Source organism: Perna viridis, chromosome 1 (genome assembly GCF_037379345.1).
Source record: "Perna viridis isolate PV_CMFRI_1.1 ecotype Kerala chromosome 1, ASM3737934v1, whole genome shotgun sequence".
Taxonomy (NCBI): Eukaryota; Metazoa; Mollusca; class Bivalvia; order Mytilida; family Mytilidae; genus Perna; species Perna viridis.
In genome coordinates, this window is record NC_142445.1 from 63,867,412 (window position 1) to 63,890,843 (window position 23,432).

General features: G+C 31.0%; 1 protein-coding gene across 2 annotated transcripts in view; it reads right to left on the reverse strand.

The window, feature by feature from the left end:
- Positions 1 to 23,432, reverse strand: part of LOC148629814 (uncharacterized) — a 75,975-nt gene that overhangs the window by 51,640 nt on the left and 903 nt on the right. For both annotated transcript variants that reach the window (XM_088557601.1, XM_088557590.1), the window contains exons 2-4: positions 19,094 to 19,186; positions 13,063 to 13,126; positions 604 to 836 (exon numbers count right to left, since the gene is read on the reverse strand). In XM_088557601.1, coding sequence (XP_088413727.1) covers positions 604 to 836; positions 13,063 to 13,126; positions 19,094 to 19,186 — 390 coding nt within the window. The remainder of the gene's footprint in view (positions 1 to 603; positions 837 to 13,062; positions 13,127 to 19,093; positions 19,187 to 23,432) is intronic.

Below are 23,432 nucleotides of genomic sequence, written 5' to 3' on the forward strand. Positions count from 1 at the left end.
GAAATTTATAAAATGCCACTGTGGTATATCAAATGCATGCAAACTCTCAATTCAAATTTTAAAAATGTGTCAGAAAACAAAGCAAAATTAGTAGACTGATTCAGATTTAATATGATTCCTTTGAAAAACTAAGATTTTTTTTTTCCATCACAGTTGTAAAGACTGATAAAGTGTCAGCTTGTTACACCAGGAAATAATATAACACAGTTTTAAATAAACTGAAATTTCATAAAATCAAAAAAAAACACAACAATGAAAAAGGTCTCTTTGAAGGCTACATGGTATACTGACTGGTGCATATAGTAGTAAGGAAATTACGGTAGACATTTTGTATATCTCATATAGGGTATCCAACTTAAAAAGTACGTTACATAAGGGCCACATTCAGGTACATGAATATTCCTCTCACAGGTAAATGTGAAAAAAAGGTTGATTGTGGAAAAACATCATAGAACTAATGTAAACCTTTAATGACATTCAGTAAATGCAAAACATTTAATTAAGGAAATTGGATTTCCTGACAACCTTTTTCCCTCTGTATAGAAGAACTGGTTTTGTTATTCATGTTTAATTCCATTAACATTCCATAACATCTAAACATACCCTCAAGGTACCCTTTTCGGCTGCTGTCAACAGTTTGGAAGACTTTAACATAGGCCTCCCTTTCTAGGGATGTTATAGCAGGAAGATCTATCGGTTTAGACATTTTTGGTTTAAGATTTTTGGGCAAGTCACCAGGCAGTTTTCTCCCTTTAATGACTTCCTGTATCAGATGCATGCAGAGAACAAACTCATCAACATTCAGCAGATTGTCATTGCTCACATCAGCAAGATTCCTGAAAAAGATTAAAACAATTTATGTATTGGTTAAAACAACCAATATTATCAATATATAAGTACCTCCTAACTGCATACCAGTACTGGTACACAACACCCATTTTTAATACACTCCATATTATTTCCAAAACACAAAATAAAGTGTTCAAGGGTAGAAGCCTTGAATTATTCATTTTTAGAGCAAAAAACTGTGGCATTTGTTTTTAATAAATGCTTTCTTCTATCCTTTGCATTATATAACTATAAATGCAAAATAATAAAAATCTGAAAATGCAAGAAATGATTACAGAGATGTCATTAGATTGACAGTACTCAAATATTTATATTGGTACTCAAAACCATATATTTTTCTTACATCAAGCAATTTTCAATTTTTAAATTCAATTTCATTTCCAAAGTGTAAATGTGCACTTTTATAGCCTAAATTGAACATTTTCCACACTCTGTCTATATCAATAAGGCTTTTACATAATACATTTCTACTCTAATAAATTTATTACTAAGAACATGCACTTAGAAAATAGACATTAACAGAAATCCACATATCATTAAAATAACAAGTCTGTTATATCTAAACCACAACATGTGCATAAGGTATTTATAATATATTCAGAGATAAATAATATAATATTCATAATGTCATGGGAAAACTCCATTTATTTGATACACACCATTGAATGGAGAAATTTAAACTAGTTCATTCATTTTTTATACCTTTAAAAGATATAGAATATACAATTGTTGTGTAATATAAATGGTTCAATTATAGTGTAAGAACATGAATACCAGAAGAATTGCCTTTTCTGTAAGGGGTAGTTAAATATCCCACATTATTTCTTTCATTTAAATATTGATATAATTAATTCAATTTTTAAGTTATTCCAACACTGCGCAATTAGGAAATTAAATATCTTCTTAAAGAAAGCTTGTCCTACAGTCTGAGATATATAATGACAAAGCCAATTTACAGTTAGCTAAGGGAGATAACTCTATCTGTCCTAACCATCAGTAGTGTTACAAAACTAATTCCCCGCTTCTAATTGTTTAAAGACATCTCAAATTTTTTATCAAAAGATTACAAAATATGAAATTTCATAAAGTTGTGATTACATCTTAGAGCTTGTAAGCACCTTTTACCTAGCTAGCGTTACGGTACAAAACTGTGTAACTTGACACTTTAAATGGTGGGTAATTTTCTTCCCCTTTTTGGATAATTAATGGGTTGATTGATTCCGATAATGAGGTCTGCCAGTTTTTATCCAATTGTCACTCCATAAAACTTATTTTATCTTAGTGTACAATGGGTAGATGATTTCATTGACCTAAGTTCAGACAATTCACAGATAGACATTCTTCTTATAGAAAACCATGACTTAATTTGGACATTAAGAGATTTTAGATAAATGCTTCTTTTTAAAGCACTAATGGAAACAGATATTTCAACACAGTTAGTTGCCAATTTCTTTATTAATACATTCTTCTTATTATTTGTTTTAAGGGTGTTCAGCAAACATTAATCAATTATATAAAGTTCAAGGCTGGAGAAAGATACTGAGGAAGTATAACAAATACCTTACTAAGTTATATAACCAACAAAGAATTGACAAAAATGTGTCAGATCAGATCAAAAAGAAATTGCAAGTAACAGTAAGTAATTAACAAATAAACATATCCAAGTTAACAGCAGTAAGTGGCATCTTGTGGAATTCTAATCCCTTTTACCTGAATATGAAGGAATGCCAAATATTTGTGCTATCATCTTCTCCTGTTAGAAAGTACTGAAAATGGTAGAAAATCTGACACAAAGTTTTAGTAGTGAATGGGGTAGTCTTCCCTGCCTCAGTCAGTACATTTGTATGACCTAAAGTTTAAACTAGACTTTAGCTGGTTTTGGTAATACTTGCATATTTGGTCCATAGTATATTCATTTATTAATATCCATTGTCCTTGTTTTGGAAGGATAATAATCTCTACGTCATCTGTGTTTAATATGTTATTTCTTTTTTTTTTCATAGGTGACTTTTAATTTTGTCTTACTTAAGTTTTGAGTTTTTAATACATGTACACTTGGAGATGTAATTGTTGTTCCCAGTAAATATCATTATATAAGATATATCACGGCCCTTTTTTTTGTTAAAAAAGAAAATGCATTGACCTAAAATGTCCAATGTGTTAAATCATCCAAACCTAAGGACCAATTTTAGGTAACAGTAACTCCAAAGAAAGAATTCAACACTTTGATCTTTTGTAAAGTTTGGGCTCACATGCTTATGGGCATGTATTTCAATCCAAGCCTTGTCAGTTATAACAGAATTTCTAATCCTGGTTTAATACAAAAGCACAAAGGTGCAGTGTTCTGGGATAAGCCATATCTGTCCTTATTTACCCTGTGAACAGGAGCTTGATACGTAAAAAAATTCTTCAAGTGGATGTCCTTCTGATATAAAATATGATTTGTTTACCTATGATAATTGTTCAATGTTTCGAAAAATTCCATTGTCACGTCAGTGAAGTGATGGAATAAGGGAAGACCTAGATACATGTACACTTCATATCATAACGTTTGTGTTACTACCTACATCTATGATTTACCTGCAATACAAGAATTTCTTTAGGTTTTTAATTAAAAAGTTTTATGACAACTGTAAATAGAGATAAAACTTATGCTGACTATTTCTACAAAGCTATTTAAATATACCTCCACTCCCTTTTGGATTTAAAATCCTTGTTTTACAAAATTAGTGGATCAGAAATCAAATAAAAAACTGTAAATGAAATTTGAAATGTTTGAACTGAAAAGTACACTTTGTTAAACAGCTAAGCCCTACCCTTCTTGTTATAAAAACCTGTGATATTTTTTAAAAGCAAATGAAAAAAAACATAGTGAAAATTAGATACAGTAAATTCTATATTTTATGATTGTAGTAAGTAGGGCTGACTCAGAATGGCAAAATTACTGACTTTCAAACATAAGTGATATAGCACTTTCTTAAATTACAACAATTAAAATCACAATTTCATCTGACATACAAAACTGTAATAATGAATGCATAAAATAATTCATAAATTGGCAGTACTGGCATTGACGAATTCGGGAATAAACTGAAGAAAATGATAGGTGCATCACAAGAGGTATATCAAGGAAATTTAGGACTGATATAATTGTACCTCCTTCAACAAGATATTTTCTAAAGAGCATGGGACTGGCAAACTCTTAAACTTATTGAAAACAGATCAAGGAGAATTATAACTTGTTGCACTGCATATTCTGATTCAATAAAGAAGAAGAGTTTCAAAAATTTAGAAGAAAAGATGAAAAACAACATATTATAGTTTATTGATCACACATCCCTCTAGATCCTCCAATGATTAGCAAATCTAGGGATATTAATAATAAAATTTCTGAGTACACGTATTATCTTAGATAGTGAAAATGTTTCCGTTTCACAGGTTTGAAAGGTGCACTTACAATTTGAATTTATTATGTAATAAAATAATGCAATTGAACATACCAAATTGCATTGTGTACAAGACAACTAAGACAGTTAAACACCCTACCAATGTCATAAACTGAAACAAACATTATAGACAAGGTAAAACACAGCCATTATCAACCACTCTGACAAAGAATCAGGCAAAATTAGAATGTACTGAAAGGTTGTGGTAAAGTACATAATAAACCAAACCAATCCTCGGAACCCAAGGGGTGCTTCTAATATCTCCACCATCAGCCAGTGGATATATTCCTGGGTTTCTAAGGATAAACCCCATTCAATATAAAAAATTTAAATCTTGGCCTCTAGTCCTGTAACTTGTAATTGAAACAACATAACATAATTACCAAAACTAAAAAATGCCTTCTTCCAAAAAGACGAACTGTATATTCTACTGGAAAACTAGACAAATCTCTCTGGAATTATTTTGCCCATAGACAGAAAGGCTACAATAAAGTAGTATACAGCCAAAAAGTGGTGTACAATAGTATATAAAAAAATAATTCCTCTACTTCATTTAAAAACTGAACAAAAATGTCTGCTAAACAGGAAGTATGTTGCAGTCTGCAATGAAAGTCCTATACACAGTATAAATCGTCAGAGTTATGTATAGTCAGGAAGAAAGTCACTAATAAGATACATGTCATTATACTGAAGCTGCATGCCAACTTTCATATACTGTCCATTATATCATTAAATGAAGGTTTTAGTAGCATACATGCTAACTAACATGATTTAAATGTGATTTATGTGATTTTGTGCCACTAACACTAAGGGAAATAACTGTGATGTTTAGTGTAATTAAGCTCAATCAAAACCACCTTAAATCAGGCTTTAAAAAATACCATATTTTAAAAATCTACCCAGGGTCATATCTTGATCTCTGTATTATTAATAGGCTTTTATTTTTGATACAGAATGGAAACTCATTTACATAAACTATATATGGAACAGTACTAAAACATTTCAATGAAGATTCATGTATAAAATATTTTGTAAAATAGAATTTTCAGGGACTTTGTTTGCTTGTACATGCATATGCAATACACTGAGTTAAAAATTTGAGAGCAGTATACATAAAAAAAACATCCATCAGACTTGAGCCCACAAAAAAAAATATAATTATTAGACTTAACTTGGCAATTCTGGAGACATTATTAAACTTGACAACGTTTGAATCTTTGAATACTTCAGACAGACACAATAACAGGACCAAAGTAAGAAACATCAATAAAATATAATAAATCAATACTTTAAGGATGAAATTGCCTCATGTTTTTATACAAAACCAAGTTCAAACAATCTTAGGAGACAATATTTACAAAGCTGGAGGTATTGCTGTGAACTACCTAATTATCTTGATAATGTTTGACCAAAGATTTATACATCATTTATTTACCATAAAGACATCAAGGACAACAAACATAGCCCTGAATACATATAACTTCTATTCATGACAATTCTTATTATACTATGAGTCTGACTGCAATGGATATTCATCATAACAGAAGACAGGACAATACCAGTATGTATTTAAACCTGCATTGATAATGCTTGGGTAAAATACTTGTAGTCTAATCACAGACTTGCGACAATTGTAGTTGTATTCATATGCACTAGTGCTTTATTTCAGCATCAAGTGCTAATATTCACTTCCTACATGTACTTCATTTCAATTATTTTATCAATTGAATTTTCAGTTTTAAAAAATAAATACATTTTATTGTAAAATGAAAATAAATGAACATGTATTAGTTTTTTTATGAATTCATGTAATCCTTGGGATACAGAAAACCACATCCTTTTCTTTCTTCAGACAAAATTAATAAAATTAATATACAACAGATGCTACATGAAATACTTCCCAAGACACAAAAGTTTCAAGAACAGTTGGGACTATTCATGGTACAATTAGCCTTTGATCCAACTGGTCACACATTTTTGGGAGATTGTACATGAGGTAACTGTCATGACAGTTTTCTGCTTCCGCAGTACCTGCACATGAGTGAAGTTGAGAAAACTCCCTTCAAGAGCATATCAGCATATGATCTGTAGTTATCCTGTCTTTACTGCTTCTAAACATCATTTTAGACCATCAGTAACAATAAGAGGTCCATGTAGAAGTTATCAGTCACCTAATGTCACTTTTTATTATAGGTGTTACAATTGTGTCACCCGCAGAACTTCTGTCAAGAATGTGGTATGCCACCAAAAAAAAAGAAACTTTTAAAACCAATAAAGTACCATATTCTCTACAGTAAACATTTTTTCATATTTCAAATCATAAAGTATCTGAAAGGAAGCTTTTTCTATCTTATCATTAGATATAAGAACATAACAAATGAAGTCTTGCTTGGAAACATGTTTTAACAGTGTATCTATGTTCATAAAAATACTTCAATGTAAAATTTATTGCCAATGTTAGAACTGCTATATATAGTTCAATAGGTCATTATAAAAACTGAATTATTGGAGATATTCATGAAATATCATCCCTAATCACTTCTTACTGATAACATTTACCCTACAAACACTGCAGATTTCCTTATCCAATAGATAAAGTGGTAATTTATGATTAAAATGTTCAACAAAAATGTCTACAATGCTATTCTATAAAGTGTGGCCACCATAGCCTTGTATCATTTCATTCAAACAATGATGCAGCAATATCTTTTGAAGAGATTGAAATTTTCATTAAATTTGCAGGATCCAATATATTTTAAGGAGCTTCAACAACTATCATTAATGGAAATGCTATGGATAATAAAACTTTTTTTACATACATTTGTACTCATGAAATACTTAACTTGTTTTACATAGATGTTTGCTTTGTGTAACATAACTAGTTCTCAACCTTAAAATTAGCCTAAAATAAACTTTAATTTCCTGCATTCTTCAAACAGATGTTTTAAAAAATCTTTCATAAAAGCAGTACATATGTAATCTAAAAGCAAAAAAAATAAGTGACATCATTTGAAGGTAATATAACTGTTATGTAATGAATTCATTTTATATTTTCTTATACTCATGGCTGATAAAATAAATAAGACTAACAAACAAACAACATTATGAAAACTAAGATGATATAAAACTTATTTCTAAGCAATTTTGACAGCTTAGTTTACAAAAAGTTAAAAGAATAATTTTTTTTCATGTGTGAAAATTATGTCCAATGCACACATTGCAACCCAACAGGTTACAAACTGGTACCCTTAAGCCACTGGTGTTACATGATCATTAAAGGTGGAGATGATATCTATCTGAATACCAACAGAATTTTATATCTGCTAACCTTTGGCAACACTTAAACAAGATGTATTATGTATTTTATTTTATTTGAAGATTATTCAGTAGATAAAAACTAATTTGTTGTTACAATGCAATAAATGTTTTTCATGATGTTTTCCTTCTTCCTTTAATTCAAATTATTGGTTAATAGCCACAGGAACCAGTCTAACCTTCTGACCATGTAACAGTCACTACAGGGCAAATAGGTCAGGTTTTCAAAATATGAAAGATGTCAAAACTTGATTTTTTCAATAAGGACTAAAAAGAAGGAACTGATTTTAAAATTTTAGTTATTTTGCTTTTTTTCTCAATTATCTCCCTTCCTTGAGGCATACATGTCCCATGGACACATTTCTTATAGATCCTCACAATATTGTAGACAGTTTAGGCAAACATAATAGACTAGTTACCCTACAACCTCAGAAAGTCAAGGCTCTTGTGCCCATGGGACCTAGGACACTAGTGGACACAGTCCTGAGCACTACCTTGAAAGGATGGTTACTCTTATACTTATCAAATTCAAGTATTTTTAGAACCATCAACAGATGAAATAATTACTACCAAAAACAAAATACTGATTGACTCTCTCCCATTCATTATATATCTTACGACAACTATGCTCACAGATTTCAAGATTATAGCTTTACATTAGTACATTAAAATCCAAATCTAGAATCAATTCTTTAACTATTTTAAAGTGTCAGTCTAAATGTCATTGGACTACCAATAGTACAATTTTAAGCAGGAAAAACTTAGCCCCTTAGGTCAGAAAACATTAAGTGATTGATCTGAACCAGTCATCATGTTTATTTAAAGAGTTATAATTGGAAAGAAAGTTTCAGTGAAACTGACATCCTGTCAATTTCAATAGATTGTCAGGTCACCAGTTCTTTAATTTTTAATTAATTTTATAACTGAACTTAACAAATCATGGAAGGAAAAATATTCATGTTTACGGAAAAAAATCCATACAACAAAGCTTCAAGAAATAGTTACTAAACCTTACTCATTCTGAATTCAGCTTAGTAGTCAGCAGTAAGCAAACATAGAGATGTCTTTCAAAGAAGATTCATCAGAACTTCTGAAAACGACTAACAATCCTTAATGAAATATTCGTATTTTTCAAAACAGATATATATACCATAGATTGCTTGAGGGGCAATGAAAATACCAACAAATTATATCAGTTCCAGGATTATAAGGAAAAATGCTAATAACCCTAAAATATCAAAGACCTACCGGTACACCCATGGTGTCAAGGACACTACAGACATTAATATTTCCCTGTATTTTGATCTTCTTTGTAGTTTGTGATTTATGTCTTGATGGTGGTATCCTAAGATTGACATACAGCAATGCTGATTCATGCTAACTAGACATTGTTTTCACTCTATTGTTTAACCAACAATATTCTTTACAACATATAGAACAGTAAGCCATAAATAAATTAAACTTTTTATACCTTAAAAATATAGGTTTATCTAGTTAATAGAGAATAGCACATCACTTGAAAAAGCCGTAGATATGCTTTTAGCTAGGTTTTATCTGACACTTAGACAGTGGTTATAATTATCCCAGTCAGAAAGCAGTGGTCTGAGAATAAGGGCAAGATTACTACAGACAGGGCACCATTAAAAATGGTTATATAAATTACCGAGGGTGATTGTTGATGGCTCAAAGTCTTAAAATATTCCTAACTTATCCCATTCATTTTTCAAATGAGTATCATATCTTCTTCAAAATGTATACAGGTCAAATTTGTACTTTGCCCTAAAACCAGTTCACTTTAATTTCAACAGTTATAAAACTGTAGTTATAAAAGATAATATTACCTTATTACACATATGTAGTAAACATATATAGTATAAAGAATATATACCAGTCATTGCTAAGTAAATCTTTCTATACTAATAATTGTAACAAATGAAAGGCAAAAAGGGTATTATGGCTTAAGCTTCTTAAACAAGTAATGGTCGGACAGATCATAATAGTTCATCTACTTTTCATCTATGAGATGGTCCCCAAAAGACAACTAACTGAATCAATCAGTTTAAAGCTGTTACTAGATCGCCTGGCTAAGAATCATATAAATATGCTATTATTGATCACACCTGAAATATAGAAATTAAAACACCTAAACAGAGTCTTCAGAAGTCCATTATTACAACACAATGGGTTGTTGATTACAAATGATAATCAGTGTTAAAGGGTTCCCTCTTTTTATGTTTATTGTTTTATTTTCTATTTAAATGTTTATCCAGTTATGTAAATCTTTCACCACTGATTCTTATCAGGGGGACTTGAGAAGTCTGAGGGGTACTTTAATATAAACAAATGGCAAGTGACAATCCCTTGTCACCTTATCAGGACAAAGAAATGACCATTTCATGCTTCACGAGTCATTGTCATCAGAAGATTAGAGGCGCAGGCTGAGGGTACTTAAACACAAACAAACACCATGTTGGTAACCTTTATCTACATAAATTTTAGGGAATGGCCATTTATAAAAATTTGATGGACTACTGTCAGGTATCTTTAATAAATAAATACACCCACTAGACTGACCAACATAGAAACAAAACATTTCTAAGATGCCATACTTTGTAATGCCCTTGCTAAGTATAGTCCCCACTAAGAAAATTAACATTAATAAAAAATATTTTCAAGAATGTAAAAATATAACATTTTATTATGTAACTGGGTCAAATTGCAGTTAACACAAGAAAGTTAGAATATTCTTAATAAAGCATTCAAGGATGAAATTCATAGAATAGCTGAATCAGCCAGTTTTATTTTCCATTCTTCACAAGATCAAGTTACTAGTAACATCCACAAAAGTTTCTAATATTTAAATTCATTGACATGAATAACAGTACTACAAACTTATCTAAACAGTAGCTACAGTTTTATTGTTCTTCTATATAACAGAAGTTCTCACCTTAAAAATTAATTACTACATCTTTAAATGCTAACCAACTGAATGCTAAATATCACTATAGTTTGCTCAGGACAAATCTATGACATTTAAACAGAGGTCTAACTTGTTGAGGAGATAAAATTTCTCTTCATTCAGTCCAAAGCTTAAGAGATGAAAAGTTTAGAAAAAAGTACACACTTTCACTAGAGTAGCTTTCCAACAGATTGATTAGACTTTTATTTAAATATTTTCAATCAAACAAGATAACTTACAGGGTCTTACCAGCTTCACAATAACAAAAATGATATGACAATTGCAAAGGCACCTTACTCTATTATCAGAAAATTGATGAATTTTAAGTTGAAAGATCTCACCAACACCTTAAAGATCATAAAAGCCATCATCACTAAACTACCAAACTAAGAAAATCATAGTTAGTGCAAGAGAATCCACATTTTTTCAGGCATGTATCCTAATAAGGTATATATGCAAACCCTTTTTTAAGGGCAGATAAATGATTTAATGCAATCCAAAAAAATCAATACAATCTCTTTACACTAAAATGAGGACAACTTTTGTCTATTTTTTACAGAGCTAAAACATCAACAGAACTTATTTAAATATTCATAAAAACCTTAGGACAGGTCACTAAAACAAAAATCAATTTAACTGCTGATCTTTAAAAATTCAAACTTTACACACAGTTCTATTAACATAGCACTTCGTTTACTCTGCAAAAAAATGTGTAGAGTCAGCTAACTTAGCAAGAACTTTCCAGAACATGAGGAAGTCGAAATTTAGTGTCAGACCTGGGACTCCTTGTTGTCTCTGACACAGCCACAAAGACTGTCTCTAAAATTAAAAAGTGTGGCGTTTCTTAGCAAAATACTGCTGATATCATACAGCTGTATAAAATCTAAATTTACTCTCAATTTGCAACTTAAGAAACATAAATAAAATTTTACTATTTTAGTTAAAACTTGAATGTCAAATGCTACTAAAAGGTAACTCTAATTCATCATTTATGGCCCTTAGGTCAGTTTTGTATGTTAATCACGTAAAAATGACAACATACTTGTGGTTACTATCAAAATAATTAAATCAAATTACACTTGATTGTATAATTATAATGTTTATAACAATGTACATAATATGAATGTATGATAAAAGTATAGGTTTTAGATTCTGAAATTTTGAATTACTGCCTTTCTTAAAACCACATACATAATTCCTTTTTTTCTTTTTTCATATTATGCTGACTAAACTGCAATTATTAAATAATACATTGATAAAAATATTTGCAATTTTTAAATGTTATTGAAAGCTGTCAGTTTTTGCTATTCAGCTATTTCACAACAACAATTCCTGTTCTGCATAATTAAAATTCTCAAATTCAATATTCCTAAAAATACTCTTTCTTTTCAATTTTATCCTTTTAATAACAAACTATAAAGAAACAAATTGTCTGTAGAAATAAGACTGATATTTTACATACATTGAGAACACAGTGCAATAAACCAATGTTTATACTGTGTTTTAAAGTTTGTGGTACATTTTTATTGCAATTAAGAAATACATATGTCTTAATGACCCAAATTTCAAGCATTCAAGATAATTTGTAATTAACCTTGCAGAAAAACATAAGTTAAGGTATATTCATGGATGAAATTCTGTAAGACTTTTTCAAACATTTTGCTAGAGTTACAATGTACTTAGTGGATCTATGGCACATTACAATTTGGAAAAATTACCAGTAATCTTTTATCTTAATTAGTTACTTTTGCAAAAATGGAGTTTTTGAACATTACAAATTTTTGTATTTGGTACTGTTGATGTACTATGTCAAGTACTTTACAAATATGCAAAATATTACCATTTCTACAAATACAGACAAGTACATCCTCCCAAGTCAGGGTTTTGAGTCCATCCTCACTCCCTCAAACCCCTGATATCACTCATTCATATTTAGCAGGTATCGTCCAGCCAATTCCGATTGGTTGCTTCTCCAGGTGAGAAGCACCAATGAAAATCGATTTAACAAAATGTCTGTGGAAAAGTAAACAATAATACGACGAAATGGACAATCCCATAGAGTAACTGAAAGTTGTATAATGTCACAAATGATACAATATGAGCAAAAATGATAACTGCAGATTCTGTTTAGAGTCTTTACTGAAAAAAAAATGACATAATGTGTAGCCACTTTGTAAGTTATATCAGAGAGTTTCTATTACGAGTGATTTGATTGGATTTTGGATCCGGGTTAAATTTAAGTAACTCACTAGATGGTGCTGGACGACACCCGCTAAATATGAATGAGTGATGTCAGGGGTTTGAGGGAGTGAGGGTGGACTCAAAACCCTGACTTGGGAGGATGAGACAAGTAGGGAGAAGGCGAACTACAAAAATGCCAATCATATGTATTGCTAATTTCAATATTCTGTAGGAGTAGCCTCTTATCAGCAGCATTAGTATCAAATATATAGGAAGATCAAGTTTCCTCTGTTATGTATACTAAACACCTACCAGATTTTACTAAGAACTGTAATTGGCAGTCTTGAGTGCAGAAATAAATCTCTAACTTGTTCTCCTGTAAAGAGAAGATATAATGAGAACCATGGTTACAAGATACATTCTCCACTCACAAGATACATTCTCCATTCACAAGATACATTCTCCACTCAAAGACAGTTAAATGATGATATTTTTAGCATGAGCTTAGGCAGATGCTTATAATATCATAATTTAACTATAAGGATTAGAGAAATCTAACAATCCATGAGTTATAATGTGAAAATGCTCTACCTTCAATTTCTTAAATAATTGAAATTTATAATTAAAGTTCTAATTCTCCAAATTTTTTTGTGTAATATCATAAAGCAAAAAAAAAACTTGTTTTAATGACTATTACAATCAATGGAACTCAAATCAATCATCTGCAACAAACAAAAAAGTTACATGTGAGATATCAGTATTGAGAAGAAAAACCAAAACCCACCAAAATAAATCAAAACCATCCTACACGGTTCTCCTCTTAGTTTCAAAGTAAAGTTCCATTAAGATCAATTAAATAATAGTGTCTATGGATGAAGTAAATGACACGACAGCCCTTTCAATGATAAAATTGCAAAACCTTTAGGAGTAGACCAAAAGGATGCCATGCTGAAATTATGCTTTGACTCTGTATTGGCGGTGTGACTCCTAAAACTCAATGACATACAAACCCAACCAAAAATTAATGAATATTTAATTTTTTTTATAGAAACCACAAGACAACTTGGCTCAGCAGTCAGACTAAATTGCTTTAAAATCCAAATATCTTTCTGACTGAATTACAAACCTAATCGTGGTATCATTATATACCCTTTCACGACACCATATAACAAGAATTACAATGCAAACAATAAGTTCCCATGTTACAGAACAATACATGCCATAAAACAAAACAAAACAAAAACAACACAATCACTAAAGTAAGTAACATTGTTTAACAGGTTCAAGACGCCACCACGCAAAATTGAGTTACCACTGATGAAACTGATATACACTTTTTAATATATATTTAAAGACAAAAGACCACCCATTTATCTACCATTTCATCAATATATTGACTACAAAATAGCTACAAAAAAAGAAGGATTCACAAAATAAACCCAAGTCAATAATCAAATAATTTGATGAAATTGATAGTAGAAACATTTCCGTAAGGTGTTTTAATTCTATCAAATATTTCAATATTGTCACACATGAGAGATAAATAAATAATATAGGTAAAGTAGAGCAATGACAGTGTTTATTTTTGAGTGGGTAGTAAGAGGATTTAGTTCACAGTAAGCATATAGTTTTGCCTCATTATATTAAACACAGTCATTCCTTTTTTCTTACTCAGTATTTGGTAAATGAGATATCAAGGACCATTTCTTGTACTGTAAATCTTAAAAAAAATACCTAAACTTAGTGACTTCCTATCCTTAAATGATGCACCCTATGTCTCACAATCTTAATACAGACTGACATGAAACACTTCAGGGGACTTGGGAGTTTATTGAATAAATAGATTGTAGCTGAAAAATTGAAGATGTGTAGAAGAATTTCTTGAGTTTCTGCTGAGACAAGTGAACAATTCTACATTGTTATATCCAAAATATAACAACAAAACATGATAACTACAACAAGATTGTTATGCCAAATAAGCCACACAAAAAATGAAGCACAAAAGTCCCATAGATCCTGTAACATATGTAGAATCAAAATTGTGGAGCAATACATATTGTTACTAAAAAAAGATCTTGCAAAATTTTAACAAGTCCACACAGTGGTCTTCTAGGTGTTGTGTCCACTAAGTACAAATTCAACAAAGTCCCATCACTCCTGCATAATTTGTCAAATTAAAATGGCAGTATAATATGTTCAACAATATATGGTGACTAACAATCCTATGACTGTTGAGTGGTTTCAAAGGAGTTGCTTCCATTAAGTTAATGTGATGGACAGACACATCCCCTCAGAGACAAACACAAGGACACATACACAGACACCAGAATTTCTATGTCTCCTTCCATGTTGCAGCAGGAGACAGCACTTGACTTTAAAACAATTTGATGCCACATCACTGTTGGTTTGAGCCCTGTAAGTAAGGACCTCTGAAATTTTCAAACTTTGAACTTCATGCTTTCTGTCCTAAAAAAATTAGGGACTATTTGAGGTGTGATTAAGGTTGTTAAAACCTTTCCAAACAGTTGCCCATAGACAATAACAGAAAGTCCAGCATAGGCCTAATATAGATACTTTTAAACTTTATAAAATTTGTAAAAGCCGTCTGTCATATAATGATGATTTAGAGAAAAGACAAATATTCTACACAGTTAAGATGTGAAAATAGACAGCACTATACAAATCCTGAGACCACTCACCAGGAAACCTCATAATAAACCACTTCAAAAACTTAACTGAATTAAGCAGTGTGCATTTATAATTGATGACAAATTTCATTTTTTTTCAAAATAACTAGATGCACCACACTTAACATCAAACAACTAAAATATTCTGAAGGTTATTGACTTGATACGGCTTCATTAGTGCGACAATCTATTTTCACTTTCAAGGAGACATTGAAGTGAATCAAAGATGACCCTCATTTTACATAATTCACAATAATTTTACACCTGCATGCATTATCATATAACACAGCTAGTAATCCGATTAGGTTTTCATATCTTTGCCAAAATATGATCATATTGTAGAAATGACAGGGTTAATACTTCTACATCATAGTGTAACTTTAATGTCTATAATAAAAAGTCTTTCTGATGGTAAAACCTACAAAAATGTTTGTTTTATAAAACTACAAAAACACAATCAATAAGGACAATAAAAAAAACCCTTCACACTAAAAATGTCTAACATATCTACCATAATTAATAGAAGATATAGCAGGAAATAATTTTTCCAAGACTATTTTGCAAATACATAAAATTTGTTGAATTAAAAATCATGCCAATAATATCATAAAAGGTATATAAAACTATTTTGGAGAAAATGTTCAAAGACATAAAGCAGCATTCCTCAAATATACTCTGGCTTTAAATGTCTTTAAAAGCTTTTCAGAAACTTTTAACAGGAGAGGAATTGATGAATGCTTTTGAGACTATCATAAAAAACTGCTAAGACACAGCAAACCCCATGGTTTTACTAACAGTCAAAAGAATTTCATTGAAATGTCTTCATTTTTTTTAGTAAAAACTGCTTTTATGACATGTCTAAAAATCTTTTATTACAGAGAGATACATGTACGCCTTCTCAATGCAGAAGAAGATGCAACATCATAAATCAAAGGTAATTGACATCAGAAATACCCATCATTTTAACCTGCTGATTTTGTATCAGGTAAAAAACTGACAAATCATATTCAATAGATAAGGTAACAGAATCTTTGTGACCATTAGGGCTCGCGCAGTCCTTAATCAACCAAATCAAGTACAATATCAACATTGATGTTTTTATTCACTATTTTTCTATGTGAAAATCAATGTAAGAGATATTAAAGCTACAACACTTTGCTTGATAATGGCCTGTCATGGGGTGAAGAAAATAAAATTTATTGACAAGTCCTTCTATGCAAATTCAGTGTCTTTCCAGATAATACATTTTATGACAAAATGCATAAATTATTCAATCTATTCTTCAACGTTTACTTCTTTAAAGGTGAGACGATGTTTGAAATAAATTAGGAAAGCTCTTTTCTATAAACATAGGGGATGCTAAATCGATTTATGATAACATCTCCCAGCAAAACACAAAGTTAAACCACCATCTAGGAAAGGTGATCCCAACAAAATAGTAAAAGTTGACTTTGTAAATGCATTAAGATGTGCATTAACATAAAGTTGTCAAAACAAACAAAGATTTGCTTGTTGGTGAATAAAAAAACAACATCTAATTTTAAAGATTAAAATTAGAACTGCCAATTTAGGTCTGAATTCAAACACAATGTGCATGTGTTTGAATAACAACAGTACAAATTGTTTTGGCATTCTTTGCATTGCATTTTGTGCCTTACAGTTTTTTTTAAGTTATGGGTAATTGCAGCAGGGTCACCAAAGTGAGGGTTTATTTTAAGTCTTATTGAATCCATCACTAAATGTTTAACCTGTCAGCCAAAAGGGCAACATTAACAAAATGAAACATTGTAGTGATAACAATAAACTGAAAGCCACAATATACAGTATACAAAATCTTAATGCATTGATAAATCTTTTTTTGAAAAAATAGCATTAAAAGTGGTTCTAAGTAAAGTATATAAGGCATTAGTTTTCAGGTTTGTTGACAACTTTTAAAATTCAGAGACATGTCATTTTTTGGACCTAATAACTTTCAACCCCTAAAGCTACTAATCATATCAGTGGCAATGGGAAAGTTGTACTTGCACAAGTAATTATTATTTTTCACATATCATAATTTCATATGCATTTTCTGTCAACAGATTTTACAAGAATATACATTTAATATACAACAGCTGTGAATATTTGTCATGATAAACAAAACAGTCTAAATAATGCACAAAAATATGTACAGTCATTGAATAATATTGCTACAGCATGATGAATAATCTTAAAGAATGAAAAAATTATACCAGACATGAAAGCACCATGCCTTTCATAAAGGAATTATTTTTTTTACTCAAACTGAGTAAGTTTTCCGCAGTCTGTGCAATGTCCAATCGTCATGAACAAGTAATAAACGTACCTTTTTTAATTAAGTGCTATATTTGTATTTTGGCAGCCTATTTCTTGCTTTAATGGTGAGGGTCTAAGTTCTAATAAGTCTAACCAAACCACTGGCAAATAACTTGGAAAGTTGATTAGACTTACCCCACTTGGTGTCTACCCCCTCCCAACATGGAGGTCTTAAGTATAAGTCAATCTCACAGTTTTCAATTATCTCCACCAGAAAAGGTGGTCCTTTCAAATATCCAAATAAAATTCATACCCACACCATTTTGAGCTCAAGGAAATTGAGTGGCACTATATTTTATACTGTTAATGGAAATTACAGTACAATGTCAACTTATATGAGGACTACTACAACAGTTTTCAAACATTGTCTGCAATTTTAACACAGATTTATATGGTAGAGGTTCCAACAACAAACATGAAATATTTTGTTTGTAGATCTATACAATGTACATCAATAATAACAACCTGTGAAAGATGGCAAACCTGACTATGTTCCTGAATTCCAAACAAGACCCTAATAATTATCCACATCAGGTAAGACTAGGGTTTACATAGAGAAAGTGATAGTGTGTTCCACCTGTCTGAGTATATCATTGTTCTATCATAATGATAAAAACCTGACCATCCCAACTACTCTCTTCAATTAAAAAAACATCATTACTTTGAAGGATTTCTCCTTGTATCTATCAATCTTTGACTTTGGAAAGAGATGTTACAGTTCTGATAACCCCCAGACACTACCATATGGAGATCTTGTCATTTTTTAAAAGTATATTTACATGTTTACAAAAATTGGACAGCAAGTGCTATAATAGTGGTCACTTGTTATAGGAATCACTTATACTTTGCAACTTATCCCAAATCTTAATGATTGCTGATCATAACTTCATAATACCACATGTTTAATGTAGCTATGCAGTTATGTTTTATAATGTGTTTCTAATTTTTTAATCAGAATTAGTTGAATTTTTCTACAGTTTATGGCATAAATTAACATTTAACGAACAGGATAGAAGTGGAGATTTTCTTCTATAGGGTTTCTTTGACCTTAGATTCTGTCGTATCTCACATTGCTACTAGGTTAAATCTACCCAATAACCTTATAATAAAAAATGGAAATCCAAGTATATTATTACACTATACAATGTGCATGTACCAAAAAAAAAACAAATTGAGTCAAGACTGATTGACAAGTTCTGGTACAAAAATTAGCCTTCCATCATAAAAAATTGTAGTTCTTAGGTGCAAAAAAATCATCAAAACAAGATATCTCTTCTTAATATACTGTGATGCATGTCTTCACGTGTACACTAATAACTTACCAATAAGATAGCCATCGACAGGTCCCTGGCTGTAGAATAAAATTTCATGTCTATTGCGATTCTCACTCGAAATAACTGGCCAACTATCCTCCTCTGAAAAGTACATGTAGAGATGGTAAAGAAATCTTCTGAATGATACTCAAGGGCATAAGTTATCACGAGCAGTTTGATGTTTTACTGTAACTGGAGAGGAGGAGCTCATGTTTACTGGAACATTAGAGTGCATAAAGGTCAATAGATCAGTTTAGGTTTACATGTATGTTTGAAGTTTAGGTTTCTGTATAGTCTATAGTTTGTTATCTTAATATGAGTAAATTTGCATGTTCTTTTTATAGTGTACAGTATCTGCAACTTGACTATTATTCAAAAATAAAAAATAGCATTATTTTTAAATGAAGGGTTTTCATGTCATTAGAGGTTTTACTATTCTAATCTACTGAATGCATTAGCCACGACATTGATTCAAAGCCTGAATATGTTTGCTAATCCAGAGTTCAGGATTCAAAATAATGCAATCTAATCCAAACTAGTCCCTGAAACAGAAAAACAAATAATCCAAGGTCTTATTCTAATTAGACTGCAAAGAAATAATATAAAATGGAACAGTATTTAAAATTCACTTTTTTAAGATTATTGGGGTATATAGAGTATTCATAATTTTATCTTCATACATGTAGTTCCACAGATTTATAATGAATGCTTAGGGATTTAGAGTGCATGTATGCTGTAAATTGAAAAGTTCACATACAAATTGAAATATCTCCATTAATTATTGAGTAACTTTCAATTATATAGTACCAATGCAGTCTTCCATTAACAGAGGAATACCCTTCTATATAGTGTCTTATTGATAAGTTACTGAATGTTCCATTGTACTGATGTCCAGACGATTCTGTCCCCATGGAGGTATTTTTACCCAAGATCAATTACCTGCCCATGACGACATCCATTAGAAGATTAATGCCCAATTTAAGGATCAATAGATTGGACAATAGTGGACAAGTACCCTTTTGTCAATATTTAAACTACGTCAATACCGTATCAGGACCTATTTCCTTCTTTATATAATATTTACATGTCCTGGGCTAATTAACCTTCGAGGTATACTCCTATTTAAAATCTTCCTTTCATGACACAGGCAACACTTTTACAGGTAATGTTTATTTCAAATTAGAAAAAAAATATATTTCAACAACTTAATGGATATAAATGCTTTTCTAATTATAATTGATACTTATGCAAAAAAAAAGCAATCTGCACATCACGGCCTATATTTTTAATTTACACTGTATGATGCCACTACAGCTATCGAAAATGTTCAAAGCTCTGAAAATTTCTTTTTTGAAGTTGACATAATGGACAATCCTAAAAGGGAAATATTGACTCTATTATAATTGGAGTTGCTTGTTAGTGATCATCCGTAATTTTTACTACAAATCAAACTATTGAATGAAACTGTTACAACCTGAAAAAGGCTTACTCTTTCAAACATTAATCAACTCACAATTTAAAAATAGAGGCAATAAAAAGCATGAATTCTAATCTGGCTTAATTAATCACATTCTATTTTTTGTAAAAACAGCCATGGATTTTCCAGGATAAACATTCCCAAAAAAAATACAATCTTATATCAACTTTCATTGAATTTCATCCAGTAAAAGTAATAAAATGAAAAACAGAGAAAAAGTCTCTAGCAAAAGGTTTTAATTGCAACATGGGTGAACAGATTTTCATGAAAATTTGGCTTCAGAAAGAACTTATCATGCTGAACACTTTTACCCAAGTCAGAATGCAAAAACTGTTGTCTGACCCCTTTGTCCTATTTTTAGGAACAGATGCCATGTTTTTCCGGGGATCAAAATTCAAACAATCATTTTGCCAGCACTCCACAGGTCAGTTTAGTTTCACACTTTTGGCTAGGGATGAAAAATGACATTAATGGAAACCGTGGTTGCTATAGTGATTAAAAATGAAGAATCTATTATTGATAAAACATTTTTTGAAAAAGGTGACTTCTAAAAGTATTTTGCAATGTTTCATATATTTTCAATGTCGAAGAGGCTTTTTTTCAATAACATTTGACTTCATTGTGAAAGTGAAAGTAAGTCAATTTTTTCAATGCTAAATTTGATAAATGGATTACAAAGTGAAATAGCTAAAAATCTAACCGCTGATGCCCATATGAGGAAGGGGTTTTCCATGGAAAAAGTTTGGACAGTTTCAGGGCATGAAATAAAAATTTATAAAGAAATAAAAAAGATATTTTGCTGGAAATTTGATATTTTTAATCCTGATTTTATCAACTTTTTTGCAAGTTTTCACTTCTTTTTGCATGGTTTCTATGGTAAACCTATTTGCAGTGGGTAATTTTTTCCAGAAAATTTTTACTGCATTCTAAAGGCCTTGGCTTCAGCTATTTCTAGATATATAGATTTATAGATGCTTGACAATTTTTAAAGTGATAAATGTTACAAAGCATCAGATTACAAGACCAAAATTAGGCACTCCTACAATACTGTGAAGTGCTGGCTTTGTGCAGAATACCCTAAGGAATATTATACCAAATTGCATTGAATTCTTTCCGGCGCTTTCTGAGGAAAACATTTTTGAAGGTACAATTGTAATGTAATTAAAAATGGCAAAAATGTCCACAAAGGTCAATAACTCCAACATGGGTAATTAAGTTTTCCGAAAATTTGGCTTCTAATAGATCTCATCATGCTTAACACTTTTACTCATGTTAGAATTTGGTTCAACCATACGGTTTTTTTAGATCTGTATGTGAAAAACTACTATCTGACCCCTATGTTCTTTTTATAGTAACTGCAGCCGTGTTTTTCAGTCTTTGTGCAGGCTTCCTTAAGGAAGAATCACAACAACTTTCATTGAATTCTGTCCAGCCATTCAGAGGAGAAAATGATTCAAGAAAATGTTAACAATGATGACGACAACAGACACCAAGTGATGGCAACAGCTCACATGACCAGGTGAGCTAAAAATTGATAAGAATACACTCATCTGGGATGTCATACATACTGTAATCAATGTCAATGGTCTATTTCAATATACAATGTCAAAAAAAACTCTCAGACTGAAAAATTAACTTATCAAACATGCATATGATAAACCTTGATAACAGCATTGTCAATCATCTTACAGAATTAATGAAAATTTCAGACATCAGACTGGGCACAATTATCGGTCAGTTGGAAAATGTCAGACTTCTGAATGGTGTATTAATATCAACTCTTTGCAATGAAAATGAAAGACATCAAACAAACTCAAATGTAAATCATCATAACCAGGATTAGTATCTGACATCAGACTTTAATGGAATGTCAGTTGTCAGTAGCAATACAATGTGTATGAAATTGTCTGACAATTGACTGACTGAAGTATCAGTCATTAGATAATGTCTGGCTGACTTAAATGTCTGTCAGTTACATGTATATGAAAATGTCTAATGTCAATTCAATCCAAAATGTCAGACAAGGGTAATTTAGAAATATCTGATGCAAGGCTTCTTTAAATGTCAAGTGTTCAGGTACATTGTTTATAAAAAAGAGTCTGACCTTAAATAAATTCTAATGTCACTCATTTTTTTCCAAAAATATCGGCAGACATTAAGTAGCCTGAAATGCTAGCCATTTTACAATAAGAGATTAGTGGACATGAAAGTCATCAATCTTACTCACATTTACATAAGATGTCAGACTAAGATCACACATCATTTCATTAAGATTCCATAAGTAGTAAAAGTACTCAAATGTCACTCAGAAGATACATACTCTTTATAGAAATGTGATCCACAGTGAATAATGCTTCAAATGCTAATGTTCATTAATAAATATTTCAAAAAGCAAAATTAGATCAAGGGTATATATAAAGTACCGGTAAGGCAAAAAGTGGCAAAATGGCAGTAATCTTGCATAGGTGGATCAAGAGGGGGCAGAGGGTCTTGTTCCCCTCATAATGCTTGAAAATTTTGCTTGATTATATAGAAATCCCTGGAAATCTGATTTAATCATGCAACCCCCCCCCCCCCACCACACACACACACACACACACACACACCTTCACCACTGAGATTCAAAACTTAACTCTGGATATATATTTGTAAGTTAAAGGGTAGAAATGTGGGGAGCCTAACTACATGTAGGTTCCAAGGCTTGTTAAATTTTGGGAAGAACTCAATAGTTGTAATCTTCCATCTGAGTTAAGGGTAAGGACCAGGATATATGAAAGGACTTGCTCTTAGGTTTATGAAAATATTTTCGGTCGTTCTCTATACAGTTGTGTTTAATGTGCTATAGTGAATTTTAACATTCAGATCAAACTA